The 20418-nt window shown below is 41.2% G+C and overlaps 1 protein-coding gene across 3 annotated transcripts; it reads left to right on the plus strand.

The window, feature by feature from the left end:
• Positions 1-472: 472 nt before the first annotated feature.
• LOC131669921 (endoplasmic reticulum aminopeptidase 2-like) lies at positions 473-20393 on the plus strand. Of its 3 annotated transcripts, none has more exons than XM_058945128.1 (14): positions 473-585; positions 4918-5715; positions 11727-11879; positions 12364-12449; positions 13124-13220; positions 13293-13375; positions 13679-13884; positions 15045-15243; positions 15406-15631; positions 15690-16252; positions 16315-16546; positions 16614-17019; positions 17144-17639; positions 17707-20393. In XM_058945128.1, the coding sequence occupies exons 2-14, from the start codon at positions 5592-5594 to the stop codon at positions 17860-17862; spliced, it is 3027 nt and encodes a 1008-aa protein (XP_058801111.1). In that variant the 5' UTR covers positions 473-585; positions 4918-5591; the 3' UTR covers positions 17863-20393. The 3 variants fall into 3 exon arrangements, with proteins under 3 accessions (XP_058801111.1, XP_058801112.1, XP_058801113.1); XM_058945129.1 differs by having other exon boundaries at positions 15063-15243; XM_058945130.1 differs by lacking the exons at positions 473-585; positions 4918-5715 and adding an exon at positions 7798-8637.
• Positions 20394-20418: the final 25 nt, after the last annotated feature.

The following is a 20418-nucleotide window of genomic DNA, read 5'->3' on the forward strand; positions in this document are numbered from 1 at the left end:
GCTTTTCCCAATGTGGACATCGACTAAATTGTATAATGAAAAGGGGACTCGTTTCTTCTGAGAATTATAGATTAAGAATCTCATATTCATGGTGAATTCATTCAAAACAAACACTCAAAGGAGAAGAAATCTTCGACTTCGTTTAACATTCTCGACAGTGAAAAAATTCTCCTCCAGCGAACAACCCTTCGGGTAATATATATCGTTCAACGTTTTCATCATCAACGCCGCGGCAGGTAAATATTGCACAGAACATTAAATCTGCACGAACGAACGAGAAAAACCAGCATCATCGAGACACACACGCACACACATAGACTTGGAGTAGCAACCCCGGCGCGCACGCATCCCTTTCTCTCTGTCTCGCCTCCCCCCTCTCGTTCACTCTCTCTCTCTCTCTCTCTCTCTCTCTCTCTCTATGTCGCTTCGATGCCGGGCGCACGTTCTTCTCTCGCTCGCTCTTGCAGGCAGAGCAGAGCAGAGCAGAGCACAGCACAGTAGTAGTCGTCCGCCGACAGAGTAGCTAGGCAGAGTGTGTATAACCAGCGTGCCGGTTTTTAGTATAGGAGTAGACACGACGCAAAGGTGTGATGCAATTATTACTGTTTTTGTTCACTTTTGGGTGTGTTGTGTATATGTGTGTGTGTGTGTGCGTATGCGAGCATTGCCAGTTTCTCTTTCCGTGATTTCTAATTGGGGTAGTTGATGGTATATTTATATTTGACAAAGGAAGAGGTGAGCTTTATCGTCGACGCACCATAGGAATAATGAATTTTAAATTAAAATTTTAATTGATACTTTATATAAGCCGAAATAACCAAGCTGATTATGACATCAAAGAAAGTGGTCTACCTGCGAGTTAAACTAATAATAATAATAATACAACAAGCCAAAAGCTTGGAATAGACAGCAATCGCGATGCACGTACAACGTTGTAACCATACACAAAGTATTGATTCTTCGCGCCAACGGATAAATCCTTTTCTTAAGTGTATCGTTATAAAAGAAAAAAAGAAGAATAAATTAAAAATATCCCTTTTTTTAAGTGGCATCGCTTCAAAGCCACGTGCCGTGGGATGCTTTGCTGAATCGCAGGTATTTTAAACGTTTTCCTTCTATTTGGACGGTGAACTTTTTTCATTATCTTTCAATCCCAACTGATATTATAAAAGTGGGATCCAAGCGAGAATATTATTCAATTTCTGGTCAACAGATAAGTAATTTTTGTTTGTGAATATCAAGGAAGAGATTCTAAATATACATTTTCAATTTCGTTTAAATAGCATTGGCTATTATTATAAAATTAAATTAACAATGAACGTATCCTCGTCAATATTGTCATATTAAAGTCGTCCTCCGCATAAAATTCGACAAAATAACAAGCGTTCCCGAGAGCTCAATTATCAACGGTGCAGCGGCAAGCGCTCAAAGAGAGTTATTGTGCGTACGAGCATATATATGTAACGAGCCGTGCGCTTGGTAATTCCTCTCTCTCTCTCTCTCTCTCTCTGTCTCGGTGTGCATAGCCATTTTCGATGCGCGCCGGAACTATAAATCGTTATTTTCATGGTTCTACAATCATTTGGAATACTTGGCGTACGTGTAACGCTTGAATCATTGTTCAATACTGATTATGGTTTAGGAAGCTGGACATTGATCGATCAATGTGCTATTGTTAATTACAGCGGAATTATGAATCACAGTTCGAGAAGTAAACTTGCTCTCAAAAATGTTAAAGGATCTAACAAAAAGGAAAACTTTTTCACAAAGACTTCCAAACAAGTTTTCACAGATTTAATCAAAATTTGACATTTTCCAAATCATTCAAGAGAAAAGAGATTACGCGTTTTTATTTTCTGTGTCAGCGTAATCCCAATAGCTCGAAAACATAAACGCGTTCCAAAAGGCGTTTCGCTCGATGCCAATTTTCGACATATGCATACAAGTTGGTGCGAAAAAAAATTTACTCTGGTCGTTACGTGTATACTTCAAGCACGAGACCTGTGCATTTTCATTTTCTGGGCAGCGAGCTTGCACGTGTAATTTGAACTGAGAAAAGAGATGCAAAGGCAAAACAGATCTGCACGTGTTCGCGTGTAAGTACTACTTACGCCTCAGTGATGTAATTTTCTTTTCTTTTTATTAGAAAATGTAGGTTTTAGTAAAATATCTATATGTACATTTGAAAGGATGTGACTGAATGAGAATCTTTGTGTTCTATTATATTTATTTGTCAATAGTTTGCTGAATATCATTTTCCAGTTGAAGTATATATGCTCGAATTCATTAAAGAAATTAAGTATTATTTTTATAAAAGCCTTCAAATTACATGGCTTATTTCAATTGCGTGCAGAATACTTTAATTAAAAGTTAATTAAATTAAAATATAAAGAACTTCGACATATTCATTCATGTGAAAATATCTAAATTATAAAAAATATATATATCAGTTAGTCAATTTATGCATTGTGTATAATTTCATGCATTTGAAAAAATTAGCAAATAATTATAATTTAATATTTTTCATGAGTGCAGCTATTTCCCGCAAAGCCTAGATGGCAAAGTAAACATCTGTCAGTTAATGAAATATCCGGAACTATGTTACGTCCGTCACGTATTTTGCGCTAATTTGAGTTTGTAAAACTGCAGCAAGGCTGTTATACAATTATCTATGGCATTCATGTACGTAAACTTCTCACAAGCTTTAACAAATCTTTCAAATTCATTTTCGTACCATTAATAATCTCAAAATATTAAAAGCAAAACACAAGAGTATCAGCATATCATCGATTTAAAAATCTAAAAAGTCGCTTTAACGGAATAAACCACGGTAAACTCAAATCAAAGTCATCAAAGTCCTAAATCATAAAAAAGTAAATCGTTAAAAATAGTCAATTAAAGCGCCATACGCATCACCTCAGCTAGTAAATTAAGAAGTCGCATTAGCATCAACTTTCACACAAGTTTGGAGAAAAGAGGCGGTAACACGATCGATCGTTCCACGAGTGTTTAAGGATTTAATGGGTAGCTTACAATGACAGAGATAGACAGGGAGTCGCTAAACTGAACTTCGAGAAGGCCGTTTGGCCGAGGTCGGACATAATTTTTACCAATGAATAGCGTTTTTATTTGGACTGGCCATTCCGCGTGAAAACTACGTGCCCATTTAAAAAAAAATATCTTTGTATTTGTCTTCCGTGCGCGAGATAATTTTGGAAGTATATATCTACTATTCGTTAACTTAATCAGAAATTATTTTACAATCTGCGACTCAGACGTACATTGTTACGGTCGTAGACACGTAGTATAACGTTACTGAGTGAAATATTTTTACTTAATATTTTTTATAATCTAACTACCAAAGAGAAGATAATAATTGATGTTATATTCTATGATCTGTAAAGAGATATTTGTTATTATTTACCATAATGCCAAATTAAGTAATTAAACAAAATGGTGTTATGCAAAAGAAATTGTTTAATTCTAATTTACGATGAAAATATAAAAGCCTCTGTCTATTTTCGTAGGATGAATTATCGGGGCTTCAATCACACGAACACACGTGGGTCGATGAGAAGCGTTCCGAATCAAATAAATATAGCTCGAGACAGTGCGGAACATAGTCGGACAAAGAAGCCAAGAGGAGCCAAAAGACGCAACGTTGGCCGTAGTCGCGTGCCAGATAGGGTTGATTATATTTATCGTCTATATGGCGCACGCTGAAAAATGGCCCACTTAATTTCATGCCATTTGTTGTCCGTGTAAACGAGATACCTTTCGTATATAAAGCGTTTAATTTGAATTCGTCTAAATAATAGCCGCATGATTTTCTCTGATACGCTTTTTTTATAGAAATTTTATTTTAGTGATTTATCTTTGCGTTCGAAAATATTTCAAAGAATGCTTTCTTGATGTAGCATTCCTCAATCTTTAATATTTTTAAAAAATTGACGTAATTAGATGATATTAACCAATACTATTATTATATTAAGAATCTATTTAAGAACTCCTCGATTCCTCGAAACAAAACAATTTGATGAGTCGCGGACAAAATTATGAAAATAACATTTATCATATATTTAAAGTGCAACAAATCTGATAAACCACCTGTTCAGTTCAAGACCGACGTACTCTAATCAAATCTGGCAACTCGGCCAGCTCTTCGCCTTTAAAAATATATAGATTGAACTAGCGTCGCCGGCCGGCTAACGTCTTCTCGTGCTACCAGCAATTTAGATAGCAAATTGAACACTAATCGTTATTAGCAAGTAATGATAAGAGGCTTCAGTATTAATTATTCATCGAGCTTTTATTTTTATAATAAAACCATGCGAAAAGAATCTTTTTTTGAAGGAAAAACATCGCTTATAATATGAATAATTAAAAAGAGATTAAAATAATAAATTTTCCAAATATATACATTATAAATATATCTAATGAAATTACACGAATAAAATAAATTTTTTCATTTGTTACATTTTTTTACTAAAAATACTTTAAATTGAGAATTTTTTGTTCTTTATTAAAAAATACCATATTGAAAAACAGATCAAACTTATGACATGTTTTTTTTAACTATGAGGAAATAGAAAGAGAGAGAGAGAGAGCAAATCAACCATGAATGTATCCTTAATACGGTAGTTCTTATAAGTGCATCATTCCTTCATTGGGAGAGATATATGATTTTGCTTAGACTTCAGATCCGAAAATTTCATCTTCTCTCTAACTCTATTTGCTTATCCTATCCATTTTCTACTGATCGGCAAATAATCCGATACACGGATACACTGTCAAAACAAGTGTATTAGATCGCAAACAGAGAGAAAGGAGATAAAACTGGCATTCCCCTTTTTCCGCAAAATTTAACTGCTGCATCTTGCCACATTCTTCTTCGCTTCATCCCTTATATTTTTACAGGAGGAGAAGAAGAGCAGTAATAATCGCACCCTCGATGCCGTCAAAGAAGGGAGTAGCAGAGGGTGCGTGCCTTAATTGACAAGTGTGTATGTGTGTGCGTGGAGGGGAACGGCGATCACTCCCTTGGAAGCACGTCCTAGATAATGTGATTCTGCGTACTAGAAGGAAATCATTGATTGATGCGTGTGCCAAAGCTTTCGAAGGGAGACTATTATCAAAACGTATTTCTAAGACATACCTTATACATTATACACGCAGCGCGCTTTTTTCGGGGGAACAACGCACGTCTTTCACACTTTAGCTTCGTTTTATTTTTCTCGTCGTAAATAAATAATATATATATATACACGCGCGCGTTTTGTGTAAAAAATATGTATGTATGTACACAACAAAGCTTTTGCTTGGAGAAAAAGAATTATTATTGATCGAGGAATTGTGATTTCTGTACCTAAATATATCATATATAATGTACCTTGATGTTGCTTCGCGATTTGCAAATTCACTTTGCTACGTCCAAATTGTCGATGTGCTTTACACTATTACGCTAACGAGCCTAGGTGCGTGCCTAGATTTCATTTAGGAAATTTTGATAACAAAGAAAAGAAAGTAATCGCCTTAGATAATTATTATTAGAAAGAAAAATCGAAACACTTGTACAATCATCGAAGAATAAGATGCCAGGACCACAAACAGCGTCATCGGGACGCACGAGCAGCGAAGCCATTCGTATGGAACCAATCGTTCGGACATCGAGTGGACGCACACCTGGACAGAATGGTACAGCTTCGGCTACAGGCGGTGAGTATAGTTTTCTTTTCTTTTTTTTTTCTTTCTGTTCGGTTAACTTCATGAAGTAATTTTCTCAAGTGTCGTTCGTCGAGTGACAGGCAATTTACGTTGCACTTGTTGCTCTGCTCGTCGTCGTCGCGGGAGGCTGTACAACGATAATTATCTCGAGATTTTCAATTAAGCTCGGCTAAGATTTTTTCTCTGATCAATCTCGTATGGCGTTTCAAAATGGAGGAACGCCGATAAAAAGCTGCTGCGTACCTGCGGACGTGTAAATCTGGCGCGCACAAGAGAGTAAATTAGCCGACGTAAAAAGTCCCAGTCCTCTAACTCGTATATATACCCTCTAAGCTTGAGGCGGAATTAAGTTTCCTTTTTCGACGGGTTCTTTGCTTGGGTTCTCAAATCTCTCTCTGAAAACTTTTCTGTGTACCTTATAGCGGAGAGTTATGAAATGTTTTGCTTAAACGACGGTTTCGATTTTTATCAGGAGTGAAGAGGATTGAAGTTTTCGAAAATTTTGGGTTTAGCTCGCAAAACTTCATTTTATCTACTATCGTGAGATACTGTCTTACGCTTTTGAGGAGATGTGCCATTAATTATTCAAATAGAAACTCTCGGGTTCCGTCATAGCTTATTAACGTTCTTTGAGCATTCTTACGCAAGTGCCTCCTCGAACGGAACAAATAAGACAAACAATTAGCACGACAATCGAATAATAAAATCGCGAGCGGAAAAAAGCGAAACACTCGTTTTTGTTTCCACCGTCAGGCACTCAATTTACTTCGAGCTCATTCGAGCTAGTAATCGTACCTTTGAATCGAGCGAGTTTTTAAAGAGGTGCTCGCCGCCAATTAAAAATAAAACAAAAGGAGGTTGGCTGCAAAAATTGCCGCTAACCCGATCATCAGCGGTAGAGAATGAAAAAAGGAACTCACATCCCCTTGAGAGTGAGAGAGACTGAGGGTTGCGTAATGCGTTAAACGCGAGCGACAAAAGAGATAAGGCCGAAGAAGTGCACTAGAGAAGAAAAAAAGCGCGCGCCGGCGTCGACCAGAAGTTAAGGGGGGGGGGGGGGGGCGCCGATCGATTCGTACGCAGCATCCCTCGGCTATGCTGACAATCATTTGCCAGAAGAGAAAGAGTGAGCAGCCGAAAATTAACGCAGGAAAACTTTATTATCTCAACTTTCTCGTTTACGCACGAAGGGAGAAAAATAATCTTTTTTTTTTCACAAGTAGAAATCGATCGCGCACGTACACACATACACGCCGGTCTTATCGTCCGATTATGCAAATTGGCTGTGCGATGCCTTCTTGCCCCGCGTGGTGGCGTTGCCAGACACTGTTATAACGGAGAGCTTACATCGGGATATGATTCTTTTCTTCCTTCTTCCTTTTTTTTACTCTTTGGAATTGCAATTACCAGCTTTTTCGTGACGCGATGCTCATACAGATGAGCCGCGAGAAGATTAATAACTTGTTATTGTACTTTTTTTCGTCTTACTTTTCGCGTAACTAGGTACGTATCTTAATAAGACTCAGATTTCGTGTTTTTTTTTTAATTATAAATAAACGTTGCGTGCATAGTTTCGCCCTGAGCAATAATTTTCTAAATAAATGTATTTACTGGATCTTTTCAATAATCATAGTTAAAAAAAATCATTTTCAGAAGTTTTTAGAAAAGCTTAAAATTTTATAAAACTTTCCAAGCTTGTTTCTTCGATTAAACAATGCATCTTTCAACGTTTGTCTGTCGTGATCCTTCAAAACTCCTTCTGTCGAAAAAAGCTAACTCTCTCGTACCAACCGCCGATCATTGAAATGGGCAACAGCAGCTGACAAATATGCCTAGTCTTACATTAAAATAAAAAAATAGTAATCACGCGGGGCAAAAAAACATCTACAAACGTTCGTTTCCCCCTGCGACTTTTCAATTCCCCGTGCGAATCCCATGGCGCTTTCACCTCCCCCTCTCCATGGCGTTATCGGGCGAGCGAGCGGTCGATGCTCGCGCAGCCAGCTTCGGACCACACCAATGCGATGATGTGCTTAGACCAACCAACAAGGTAGAGAGGGAGGGAGAGAGAGAGAGAGAGAGAAAAGCGCGCGAGGGGTAGCTTGCAAGCGCGGCGGCCGACCGGCTGTACGGTATTGACGCTTCTCGTTAGCTCGTGCGTCGAAGCTTTTTCAAAGATTTTCGTCCAATCCTCCGGGGAGCCTCGTCCAGTTTCCCTGGAAAATCCGGCAATCGATACGTCGGAATTGGCAATTCGCTCGGAAGTACGGCGACAATTAGAGACCGGCCATCTCCAAAATGAGTGCGCCTGTGCCGTCGGCGGAGTACCCTCGAAACGCACTCTCTGTTCGCATAGCTCTCCACCATTCTCTGTCTGTCGGTTTCTCTCTCGCTCTCAGGAGAGTCATCCCCCATTCGTTCGCTTCGTAGATCGTGTAAACCACGAGATGTCGCTCTGTGCGTTAAGCGCCCTCCGCGCGACGACGCAGGGGAGGCTCGGCCATTGCCAGTCGCTATATAGCGGGCCGACCGGCCAGACATATACACGAAAAAAATAACGAGGGAGAAGGATTTTCTTCTTCTCTCTCTCCTTTTTCCTTATCGTCGCGAGATAATACACAGTTGAAAGAGAGAGAGGGAGAGAGAGAGAGAGAGAGAGCACAACGGCAAATCAAACACACACGACCGCACAATGCCTCCGTCCATAATCGAAAAAGTCCATTGAAAAAGAAATAAAAAAAGCCCAAGATAATCGTGCAGTTGTTAAACTGGCAGAACAGAAGGAACCTTTAATCAAGGTCTCGTATGCCTCGAGCGACGGCGAGGTCAAGGGATTTGTCTACCGTCGCAACCCGCCGCCCAATCGCTTTGTCATGAACGAGCAGGATGTCGACGATGTCGCCTTTCTCACAGGTCGGTGTGATAACACGTCTCTCTCTTAATATCATTGTCTCTGTGTGTTATTTTCATACGCCTACGCATTTTTCATCCACGAGCGCGACGATCGGATTCGTCGCTAAATCGCATTCCAATCGCATATTGGGCAGAAAGCGACGCACGCTCGCCTCTGCGATTCCGAGACCGCGCGCGTGCTAAACTTATCCCCGAAGAGCATGTGAGCGCGAGAACGAGAGAGAGGCATTGTTAAGTCTTGTTTATGAGAGCCATCCATCTTCCACGATGTTTCCGGCGATGAAAACGTCTGCGTATGTACGCGAGCGGACGCGCGATACGTTTGCCAATTATAGAGCCTCGCGATCTAATGAAGCCCACGTGTTTTCTAGATCTACATAAATGCAGCAAAAGGATGCAACAATTGCCTCACGCGACACGTTCTATCGATTTACTTTTCTTCGCTCTTTTTATTTATTTTTCCTTTCCTTTTTTAATTCGGGAGGATTTCTATTGTAATGTAAATTTTCGAGATAGGCATTTGAATTGCGCGTGGATTTTGATATGGAAATTTCGGCGAGCGGTCGTCCGCGCGGAATTTTGAAGTTCATTTGCGACGGCAGTTTCGTTGTATTGTTAAGGGAATATATTGAAATGGCACCCGCAATAACTTGCCATTCGCAAATGTCTCGCTCGCGTGTTACTTCAAAAAAATATAGAATTAGATTTACGCGCGGGAAACTTTGTCATTTCACTGGGAAACAACTGTATCGCGTAGCTTGGATATACGCGTACGCAAAAGAGTAGCGGTCACTGATGTTTGAAAAGTCACGAGAGAAAGAGAGAGAGAATAAAAAACACGAATCGTAAAAGGAAACCTAATTAAAAATACGACTGGGGATAAAAGAGAAAAGTAATTAGCCGTTTGCCGAAATAATTTTTCGTTTCGTCGACTTTGCCTTTCGTTTCCCATCGTAGCCATTGAAAAATGTTTGTCTGCGGACACAGAAACGTGAAATAATTTGTTTTTTTTTTTCGCTTGCTGCCAAATCGATCTTCGACAGTTGGGAATGAAAATCGACGATACGAGACGTATATCATACGATTTACACCTACCGCGTGACGATATCTTCGCCGGGAAAGAGACGAAGAGATCATACGACGCGTACGATACATATATTTTCGACGGTCTCTCTCTTCGCATTGGCTCGAGAACAAATCTGCTCGCATTTCACATTCGATTCCAAAAAGAGAATCTACTTTTCGCATACATCAGCGCGTCTCGCGCGCGCCGTCATCGTCGTCTCATCCTCAAAAATTTCATTTCCGAAAATCTCAGTTATACGTATTTCAGTAGTAGAAGCGTAGCTTAAATCAGGCGCGGGATTTTCGGTGAAAAAACGAGGTTGTCGAACATCAACAACGACACGCGGTAGGTACTCTCTCTCTCTCTCTCTCTCCCTCTACGTGCAATTTAATTTGTCCCAAAAAGAGAGAGAGAAAGAAAGAGAGAGTGAGTGAGAGGCAACGACCCACCGCCCTTTTCCGCGTTTATGCAGGGCGAAGCTTTGTTATACGCTTCGCTGAGCTATGCGTTTGACGGCATTTTTTCGCTCGCTACGTGCGGCTGCTGCACTTTTGTTACGCGCGGGAATTCCCTTCTTTTCCCCCGGCGGTGTCGCGATTCACGTTAGAATTTACCTCCTCTCGTTGGAATAACGCGGAATACTTTCCGCGTGAAGTACCTGCATGAAAGAGCGTTAACGCGCTGCTACGATTCTCCTCTCTCTCTCTCTCTTTCTCTCCCGAGAAATTTCCTCGCGCAACGTGTAAAGGATAATCTAATTGGAGCTCGATACTTCCTCCGACGTACGTGCTCGATCGTATCGTCGCGCACGAGCCAGCGTGCATTTTTCGCGGCTGCGACGATCGACGATCGCATTTGCGTCGCGGCGAAGCGAAAGTTATAGGCGACATCGACGGGGCACGCATATAAATCGATAGCAACTTAAACAAAGTCGACTGCACATCGCGCTTGGTGTCTTCCTTCCGCGCGCATACATGTGTGTGTGTGTGTGTGTGTGTGTGTGTGTGTGTGTGCATGGTATATGCAACGTCGTCGACCCACTTATGGCGTATCTTTTTCTCCTCTGAGCCCAGCCACGTGTTATGCCGGTCGATCGATATTATCCACGCTTTGCATATTTTATTCGCCGTCGTCCCACGCGGTTTGTTCGGCCTCCATCTCACGCGGGACAGATCGATGCTCGCGGATTCGCGCGCTTGTTCGTGCGTGATTTTTCCTCTCTTAACGAATGCAAAATCTAATTAATGCCGAGAACCTCTTCACCTACATCCCGACGACTTTCTCTCACTCGTGCATAAACAAAGCGCGCGCGGCACATCGCCGTACGAGTGCGCGCGCGCGAGCAAGCGAGCGTAAGCGAGGCAGGAGAAAAAAAAAAAAGGCAAGAGTTCCCAATGAGAATCGAGGTCGAGTGCGCAGCAGCAGCAGCGGCGGCAGCGGCGGCAGCGGCAGCAAGCCGGGCGACGCGAAATTTTTCATGAGCCCCCACAAGCTTTTAAACTGCACACACACACACACACACACAGACACACACACACAAACACACGCACACGCACATGAAGGCGAACGCGCACGAATTTTCAGGCTCACGTGCTCTTTTATTCAATTTTTTTGTTCAGAGAGCGCAGTGCAGTTTACGTCAGTGTAAGCTCATAAACGCGCAGCGAAAGTTTCGCGGAGATGGAACCGTCGTGAAGTATTCCAGCACCCGCGCCGGCCTGAATAGCGTGCCCACTAGCGAACGAGGAGATAAAAGAAAAAGAAAACATCAAACGATAAATAATGAGGAAACGTCCGCCGGCAATGATTCGTTCGGCCGCGGTACGTCGCACCGCGACTCTTTCTTACCGCGCTCCAATTATTCGGCGGCGCGCAAGCACATCATCGATTTACCCCAGCCGAGCGAAAGGAATCGCAGGTTACATGTTCTGGGTCAATTACAATGTGTATCGCGTGTGGCGCATCGCCGCTGCCCGTAAGCTCCGTCTAATCCCGCGCCTCGTTCGCTTCTTTTGCATTGCAGGGGAGACAAATCCAGCGCTGCACAAGCGCAACATCTACGAGCAGAACGGTGGGGCGGTGTGCTCGCAGAAGCGCGCGCTGTGCATCGCCACCGTCGTGTTCGCCACGCTGTTCGCCATATCGCTCATCATCGCCTTCGCGGGACCACAAAACGGTGAGTCGCGCGAAAACAGCGCTGAGCGCCGCGAGCCACTCATCGCTCTTATCTTCGCGGCAAATGCGAATTTTAAAGCACTCCGCTGTGTTTTCATCGTTCCTTCATTTTTAATTTCAACGAGGAAAGAAGTAGCCGCTCTTCGAGTTGTTCCGCGATAATTGGACGGAAGAAACTGCTCGCGCAGTCTTCTTTTTGCGCGGCAAGCTCCGGCCCGCGGAGAAAGTGCCGAAAGGGTAATCAACAATTAAGACATTGCCATTGTGCGGGGGCGCAGAATGAAAAAGAAACCGCCATGCATTTTTGAAACTTCTCGCGAGAGATCCTCGAGAGGGTAAGAGTGAAAGGGAGGGGGAGGGGGGGGGAGGCTAATTGCCCGTGGCACGCGAAATAATGGCATAATTAATTGTTGAATTCGTAATCGGCGCGTAGCAGTCGAGGAGGTAATTAATTGACGCCTTCCTTCCTTCCTCGCTACAACTAGACTGCCCTTGCGCTGGAGAGAAGCCAACGAACCTGGTCACCGACATCGACGAGGAGACCGGCGAACCCATTGCTACCAACGGCGACGTACGTTCACATCTTTGCATTCTACTTATTTGTCTTCTTCCTTTTTTCTTTTCTCTTTTTTTATAGTTCTGGGAGTATGCGCGAAAGCGCCCGGACGTTGGTATATGCGAAATCGATCGTTCCCGCACGCCTCTCGCGTCGTAAAGTTGGTTCGCGCGCGGTGCCGATGATGCGTTCGCACGAGCGAAGATTAACCACGTCGTTAGTCCAATTGAAAAATATCTTGGCTGCCCACCTAACCCGCTTTTACCCGCGGCGCGCGTCGCTGCAGCCTGCAAGCAGCTGCGGTCTGCTGCAAGCTCGCGTATAACCTCAATTCCCTCGAGCGTGCCGTTTCTCGCGATTAAAACTCGGATCGCGCGCCGCGGCCACGGCCTGCGTCTAATCTCTTGCGCCGGGGAGAGGCGTTTCGTCTCGATCGACCGCGTCTCTCAATCGGGAGGCTCGTTTGCCGCGCGAACGGACGTTTCCGCGCGAGCAGACTCGGCGCAGGCCAGCAAATCGTCGCGTGTACGCGCGGGGCTTCGCTGGGCAATCGAGCGCGCGCGTCGCAAGCGTCGCTCGCGCGCCTGATACGTTTCTCTGTCCCGGCGTGCCAGGCAATCAATCGACCGGCGCTTTCGCGCGGATCGTCGCTCAGGTCGAGCTCGCTCTTCAATGTAATTTTCCTTCAGATCTTTCCCTGGGATAATGTCAGGTTGCCGAGTTTTGCCCATCCAACGCGATACAACATCACGATCCATCCCAATCTCACGACATTAGAAGTGAAAGGTAATTAATTAGTCGATGGTTGATTAAACGCGTAAATTGACTGATTGATTTGTGCTGTATTCTCTTTTGCAGGACAAGTCACGATCGAATTTCATGTCGACCGAGAGACCAATTTTATCGTCTTCCATAGCAAAAACTTGACAATAACCGAAAAGGTAATTTTCATTAGTACGCTTATCCTTTTCCTATTTACACAAGTTAGCTGGATTAACGTGGAATATTATTTGATGTAACGCGCTATACGTAAACGTAATGTCGAGTATTGCCAGTTTATGTAAAATTAAATTTCAAAAAAAAAAAAAAAAGATGAAACAAACGAAAAAATTGTTGCCAGAGCTTAAAGACTCGATAGAAATAGAAGTAAAATTGAGAACGATAACGGATTTCATTTTCGCGTCGACGTAATCTAAAATCGGAAAACTATGTGTTCTGGATGCCAACAACTGGGCACACGTTAGATGGTGCAAGATCACAAGGGACGCAGATTAAAGATCTCGAGGATGCTGGAATATCCTCGGCATCAGCAGCTCTATCTCGAGCTCGAGGAGAGCAAGTTTCGTAAAAAGGGGAACTACTCGGTCCACTTGAGGTTCGTCTCGAAGCTGAAGAACGAGCTCGAGGGCTTCTATCTCAGCAGTTACGTCAACGCCCACGGAGAGAAAAGGTATCTAAAACCATTACGTGACTCTTTTTCTCAATATGCATCCCCCTTCTACTTTATATACAGCTACTACTTCATTTTCATTTCTATGCATGCTCTACTCACTTCACTCGCTCTTGGATCAATCTATCGATTCGCTCTCTCTTTGTATTGTTGGTCGCAGCACTTTGAATGAGATATGTCACGCTCACTTTTTTAAGTAAAAGAAAATGATTCCTTCAAAATTTGATTTTTTCTTCTTTTATCTCGGTGTTTCCGATAGTTTTACAAAATCAAGTAAGGTTGCTGTATCTGGCGTCGTCATCCTGAAAACAGATAACCATAACTCTTTGATATTTGGTGTGCAAAAGTTAGTATTAACTTTTCGCGAAAGAATATTTTTAAAGCTCAAAATTATGTCCTACGCTTCAAGTAAAGTTTTAATATCCTAAGGCACTTATGAAAGCATACAGTATTTAATCTAAAAATAAGTTAATGGTTTCACTTTTGTAGCTTCGTAGCTCTGAGTAAAATAGAATGTTCTTGGGTAAAAGCTTTTCTAATCACAAAATTTATAATTTTTCATCGTATTTATGAAAAATTGAAACGATAACGTACTAATCATGGTTTTACTATAAAGAAAGGATATTTTGTCTGTTTATATACTAAGAAGGTCTTTTTGTTTTCATCTGACAAATTAAATAACAAGACAAATTAAATAACTCGCAAGAAATATTCAACTAAGAAAATGTCGATATAGATTTTTTACAAGGCAATTCAAAGTAGTTCTAACAATTAATTCTTTCATGAATTAGTACTATCTGTGTAATTGCCTCAGCGCGGCGCGGTAGAAACTTGCTTAAATTCGAAATTGTAGCAAATGGCTTTATACGGCAAATGTAGTTACGGATACAACTACCTCACGTTGAAAATTCGCATAATGTTTTTTCGCACTTTTTTTCACTCGGCACCGAAAAAAAACTATATTTCACTATAATCACCGTCATCACTCACAGCAAACTCTCATAAATACTATATCTTGGATCCCTTGGTTCTTTGTTCGTTTTTATTTGCGTATCTTGTTGATATTAGGATCTCTATATTGTTGTGTTCGTATATTGTGAAAAAAGTACAATTAAGAACGAAACAAAGAAAAGCATTTGAATATTAATCGTGTGTAAAAGCTTTTTCGACGGCCATAGGTATCTGGCAACAACCCATTTCGAGCCGACGTACGCTCGCTCGGCATTTCCATGCTTCGACGAGCCGCAATTCAAGGCCAAATTCAAGGTGTCCATATTCCGGGATCGCTTTCATATTGCCCTCTGCAACACGCCTATTGCCAACACTGAAGATGCTGGATTCTACATGGGCACCGGACTCGTGAGTTTTCACTAAACCACTCCAATTTTTTCTTTCACGTGCATCTGCCTATTTCGCGTCGCTTCATTTTCCTACGATGGCATTCGTCATATCCGGCAAAGAATTGCTGGTACGCGATCCCGTAGCCGCTATCGCTCACGTTAGTCGACGAATGTTTCGCAGCTACGCGACGACTTTCAAGAGTCCGTGGCGATGTCGACGTATCTGGTCGCCTTCGTGGTCTGTGATTTCAAGCGAGTTTCACAAATGACAAAGCGTAACGTTAGCGTGTCGGTCTACGCCGCTGAGACAATGCTGCCGCAAGCGACTTTCGCCGTGAAAACAGCCTCGAGAACAATGGACTTCTTCGAGTCGTTCTTCGGTGCCCAGTATCCACTACCGAAACTAGGTGCGAAACCACGCGAACTAACCATCGAACCTCGGTTAACATCCTCTATTTTGCGCAGATCTGATAGCCATCCCAGACTTCGGTGCAGGCGCAATGGAAAATTGGGGATTGATAACCTACCGCGAGACGTCAATCTTATACGACCCAGCTGAGACATCAACAGCCGCGCACGAATGGGTAGCCGTAGTAATAGCACACGAGTTAGCTCACCAATGGTTTGGCAATTTAGTAACGATGAAATGGTGGAACGATCTTTGGTTGAATGAAGGTGCCGCGAGTTTCTTCGAGTACAAGGGTGTCAGTTTCATCTCACCAGAGTGGAGTATGATGGATCAATTCATCCTTGACAAAATTCAGCCGGCACTGGATCTCGATGCGTTGGCAAGTAGTCATCCGATAAGTGTACAAGTGAAAGATCCATCGGAGATTGAATCCATATTCGACACTATAAGCTACAATAAGGGAGCTTCGATACTGTACATGTTAGAAGGTTTCTTAACCGAAGATATACTGAAGGTAGGATTGAATGATTATCTGGGCAGTCATGCTTATGGGAATGCTGATACCAATGATCTTTGGGCTGTATTCACCAAACACGTCAACAAAACATTCGATGTCAAGGTACGGTACACATAAAATCTTGAAACTTCGAACGTGATACTTAATCAAGCTCTTTGCGGTAGGCAATAATGGACACGTGGACGCAACAAACTGGCTTCCCTCTAATAACAATCGCGCGCGAAGGCAACACAATCACAGCCTCTCAAAAGCGATTCCTCGTCTCGCCGTATGTGAACGACACGACACTGGCAGCTCCCAAATCGCCGTTCAATTACAAATGGTACGTGCCGCTGAGCTATTACACCAGCAAGGACTCCAGAGACGTTCAGAACGTGTGGATGAACATGACCGATGGTAATTGCCATTTTCTACCCTATATCTACGTGAAAATCGATAATCTTTCATATATATGTTTTTTTAGTGATGTTCGAAGTCCCCAACGACACGGACTACATCAAGTGTAACGTTAATCAAACTGGTTTCTACAGAGTATCCTATCCCGACGACATGTGGCAAGCCATAATTCAAACTTTATTGAAAGATCACACGAGATTCAGTCCTGCTGATCGTGCAAATCTTATAGACGATGCTTTCACTCTATGCAAAGCTGGTGAATTGAATGCTTCGGTACCACTAGAATTGTCGTTATATTTACTGAATGAGAGGGATTATGTACCATGGGCAACGGCTTTGAATTATCTTCACTCATGGAAAGAGAAGTTAAGTGAGAGTGCCGCTTACAAGAGATACATTGTGTTTTTCAAGAAACTCATCGCGCCGGTTACCAAATATGTTGGTTGGAGTGACGAGGGCTCGCATTTGAAAAAGTTGGTATACTGTAGGATTATTGAGTCGTAAAGTATTTGATAATTATGTTGTTAGACAAATACTTTCCGTGAAATTTCTTGCTGTTTTTATGAAAGTGGACAACTAATAAGCTGTTACTCGCAGGTTACTCCGTATCTTAGTATTACAATCAGCAGTGAACTTACAACTAGAGGACGTGGTAAAACCAGCAAAAGATTTATTCGACGACTGGATGTTACGCGACAAAAAAATCGCACCAAACATTCGCGACGTAGTATACGCCGCTGGTGTGAAATTCGGTAGCCAAGAGGAATGGAATCACTGCTGGGAAACGTATCGTAAGACACTTTTCCCAAGCGAGAAACTAGTGATGTTACGAGCATTGGGCGCATCGACGGACCCATGGTTACTGCAACGTTATCTGACTCAAACGTTGGATAGAAATCTGATAAGGCCACAGGATGTCGAATCGGTTATAGCTTCGGTTGCCAAGAATCCAGAAGGTAAATTGTTGGCATGGAGGCATCTTAAGGCACATTGGTCGCATATCCAGGGTTTGTTTGGTAATGGATCGTTGACGATTGGTTCGCTTATTAACGTCGTCACCTCGGATTTCTTCACTGAGTATGATTATCACGAGGTGAGTCTCAAAAAGTTTTGAATGTGGAGAACTCGCGAAGTATTTAAAATAAACGTATGTTTTTTAGGTGAAAGAATACTTCAAAGAAATAGATGTCGGTAGCGGACAACGGATGTTGGATCAAAGTCTGGAAACGATCAAGTTCAATATCTACTGGGTGAAGCAGAATTCCGATACGATAGACGAGTGGCTAGTGAACTATCTTGACCAAAAGTCGAGGTAAACGTGATTGAACCAAAGAGAAGTAAAGACAAATACGTAAGACACTGACGATTGTGGCATATCAGCGGCGAAAGAAAATATTTTAATGATGTCGCACGCAGAAAGAACCTTCAGTCCTTCAAAAATCCGATCCATCCGAAAATGAAAAAAAAAAAAAAGAAAACCACTTGATTCCGTTCGATGATCGGTACACATATATATCTTGGTACACGTGTTATTCTGTGATTTCACCCAATTCCTTTTGTTCTTTTCTTGATATTGTTATTTTAAGAACTACGTTCGTTTTAAACGCTGCAGAGCTACACTAAATATTTGTCCACATTAGTCTTGGATCCCTAAAGTCATGAGAGATATGCAACCAGGCCCTCCCCTACTACTTTTGCACGGTTGTGGGAGGAGAATTTTTACATGCATTATGACTGAACCTACAGTTTGAGGTGGAATCCGAATTTCCCCTTGAAGAAAAAAGGAAACACCGCCAACACCAAAAAGAGATGACAGTCGTTTATATAGAATTATAGTTACTAATCTTTCTAACTGCTAGTTACTTTTTCATTGGATACTCGCTATAAATAGGCAGATATGTAAATGTCCGAGAGTGTGGGAGAAAATGTCGATAGTTGTGAAACAATTGAGATATATATAAATATATACTGTACGTGTGTGTGCCTGTGATGTGTTGTATACCTCCGACTCTCCTCTCACCCTACACCGTCCGCTTTGTTAAATTTATTGATCGTCGGCGATGATGAGCTCTTTTTCTACACTTTTGTAAAAGCTTTTCTTTTATACTTTACTTGTTTTCGCACGATCTATAAAAAAAGTAACACGTACGGGCGCGATTTTCTGAATTTGGGTTACACGCACATCGTAACAATGTAAATAATTCCGATTTTATATAACACATAACGAATCTTTTTCTACTCGCTTCTTTTTTTTTCTCTTCCACTCGATTCTTTTTACACGTGCGTCTCGTTTGGATTCGTTAAAAAACGAACAAACAAAAATCTCTAGATTTTGATATAACGATATAAGACAAAAAAATATAAACTACGAATTGACGCACAAAAGAGGAAAGAAAAAGCTTTTAAAAAATAATATTAAAAGATATTTAATCTCTCCCTTGAACATTTGTAAATAGACTATTTTTTCACTGAACGAGGTAAAGGTTGAACTAGAAAAAAAAAACTTTTTTCTTTATTGACAAAAAATCGTTAGTGCGAGCGAGAGAGTTGTCAGAGAGAGAGAGAGAGAGAGAGAGAGAGAGAGAGAGAGAGAGAGAAATGATATTGCGGTATGGATTTTTGTGGGCCTATTAACTTACGCCGACTACACTTGTAATTTTAACTCTTTGAGACAAGATATTTCTTTCTTCTAAGGTGCTGTTACCAACATTATCGAATTTTTCAATCAGTATATTTGTTCTCCAACAGTTGTGTGAATAATTCTTATCGTTTCATTTATTCTTAACTTAAACTCATTTTATTCTCACTTAACTTACTAATTTATTGTTATATGTTTATTATATGTATTCGTTTTTAATTAATTTTGTCTATATACTGCTTTATATATACCATCGAAAAAATTTGTTCACAATAAAAAAAAAAAGAAAACTGTAAAACTGCCATAGAAAATCGTTGTTTCTATGAATGATTATACAAGCGAGAGTAAGATATATTAGAGCATTTTTCATATTAAAAAGACCAGGTAAAAAACTTTGTTTAGTCATTTCTAGGCTTAAAACTGTACACACTAAAAAAATAAGTAGCGACAAGTCCGTTTTCAATATTTGATGCCAAAAAGTTAAAAAAAAAAATTCACAATTCGAAAGATAAGAAAACAGCGCATGGAAATTATTCAACTTCTTTATACCGCATATTTTGCAAGTCGATTGCGCGAATGTGGTATATTAAATACAAACACGAAAGGAAGAAGAAAGAAAAAAATAATGCGATTATTCACACGTTAAGACTGGACACCAGGTTAAGAGTTGATTATTATGCATTATTATGAATTATTGTAGACGTATGTATACATATACCAAGCATATATGTATTTTGTGCAGTGGTGAAAAAAAGACGGAGCGAAAGGGTTCTGAGTATTAACTTAGAGTATAGATCGTATTATTAAATAACTTTTAAACCGAAAATAACAATGAAAATGCAGGTACGAGGAATGTGCGTAATGCGATTTCGAACGACTTTTTTCGAATTTACATCCAGTTCTCGAGTTCCATAAGCTATTATTTTTAAAAGGAAAATCGCGTTCGAAATTTCGTTACTGGCGCTCCGGAAGTGAAATGAAAAAAAAAACGCCGTTTATAATTACTCATATACGCAAAAGGTCTCTTATTTAAAAAAATCTATACCATGCGTAATTACCAACACCGTGTATAATGACAAAGTGACGATGCTCATGGACTACGGTACAATGTTGTCATAGATATTTTGTTGTGTGAACGAGAAGAATGTATTTGAACGAACCAAAAAGAAAATGTGAAGCCGTGCTATCCGAGACACAATGTACGAGCGTACAAATTAAATATACATAGATTATA

This window comes from Phymastichus coffea, unplaced genomic scaffold (assembly GCF_024137745.1).
Source record: "Phymastichus coffea isolate CEN01 unplaced genomic scaffold, Cenicafe_Pcof_1.1 PCOF00098, whole genome shotgun sequence".
NCBI lineage: Eukaryota > Metazoa > Arthropoda > Insecta > Hymenoptera > Eulophidae > Phymastichus > Phymastichus coffea.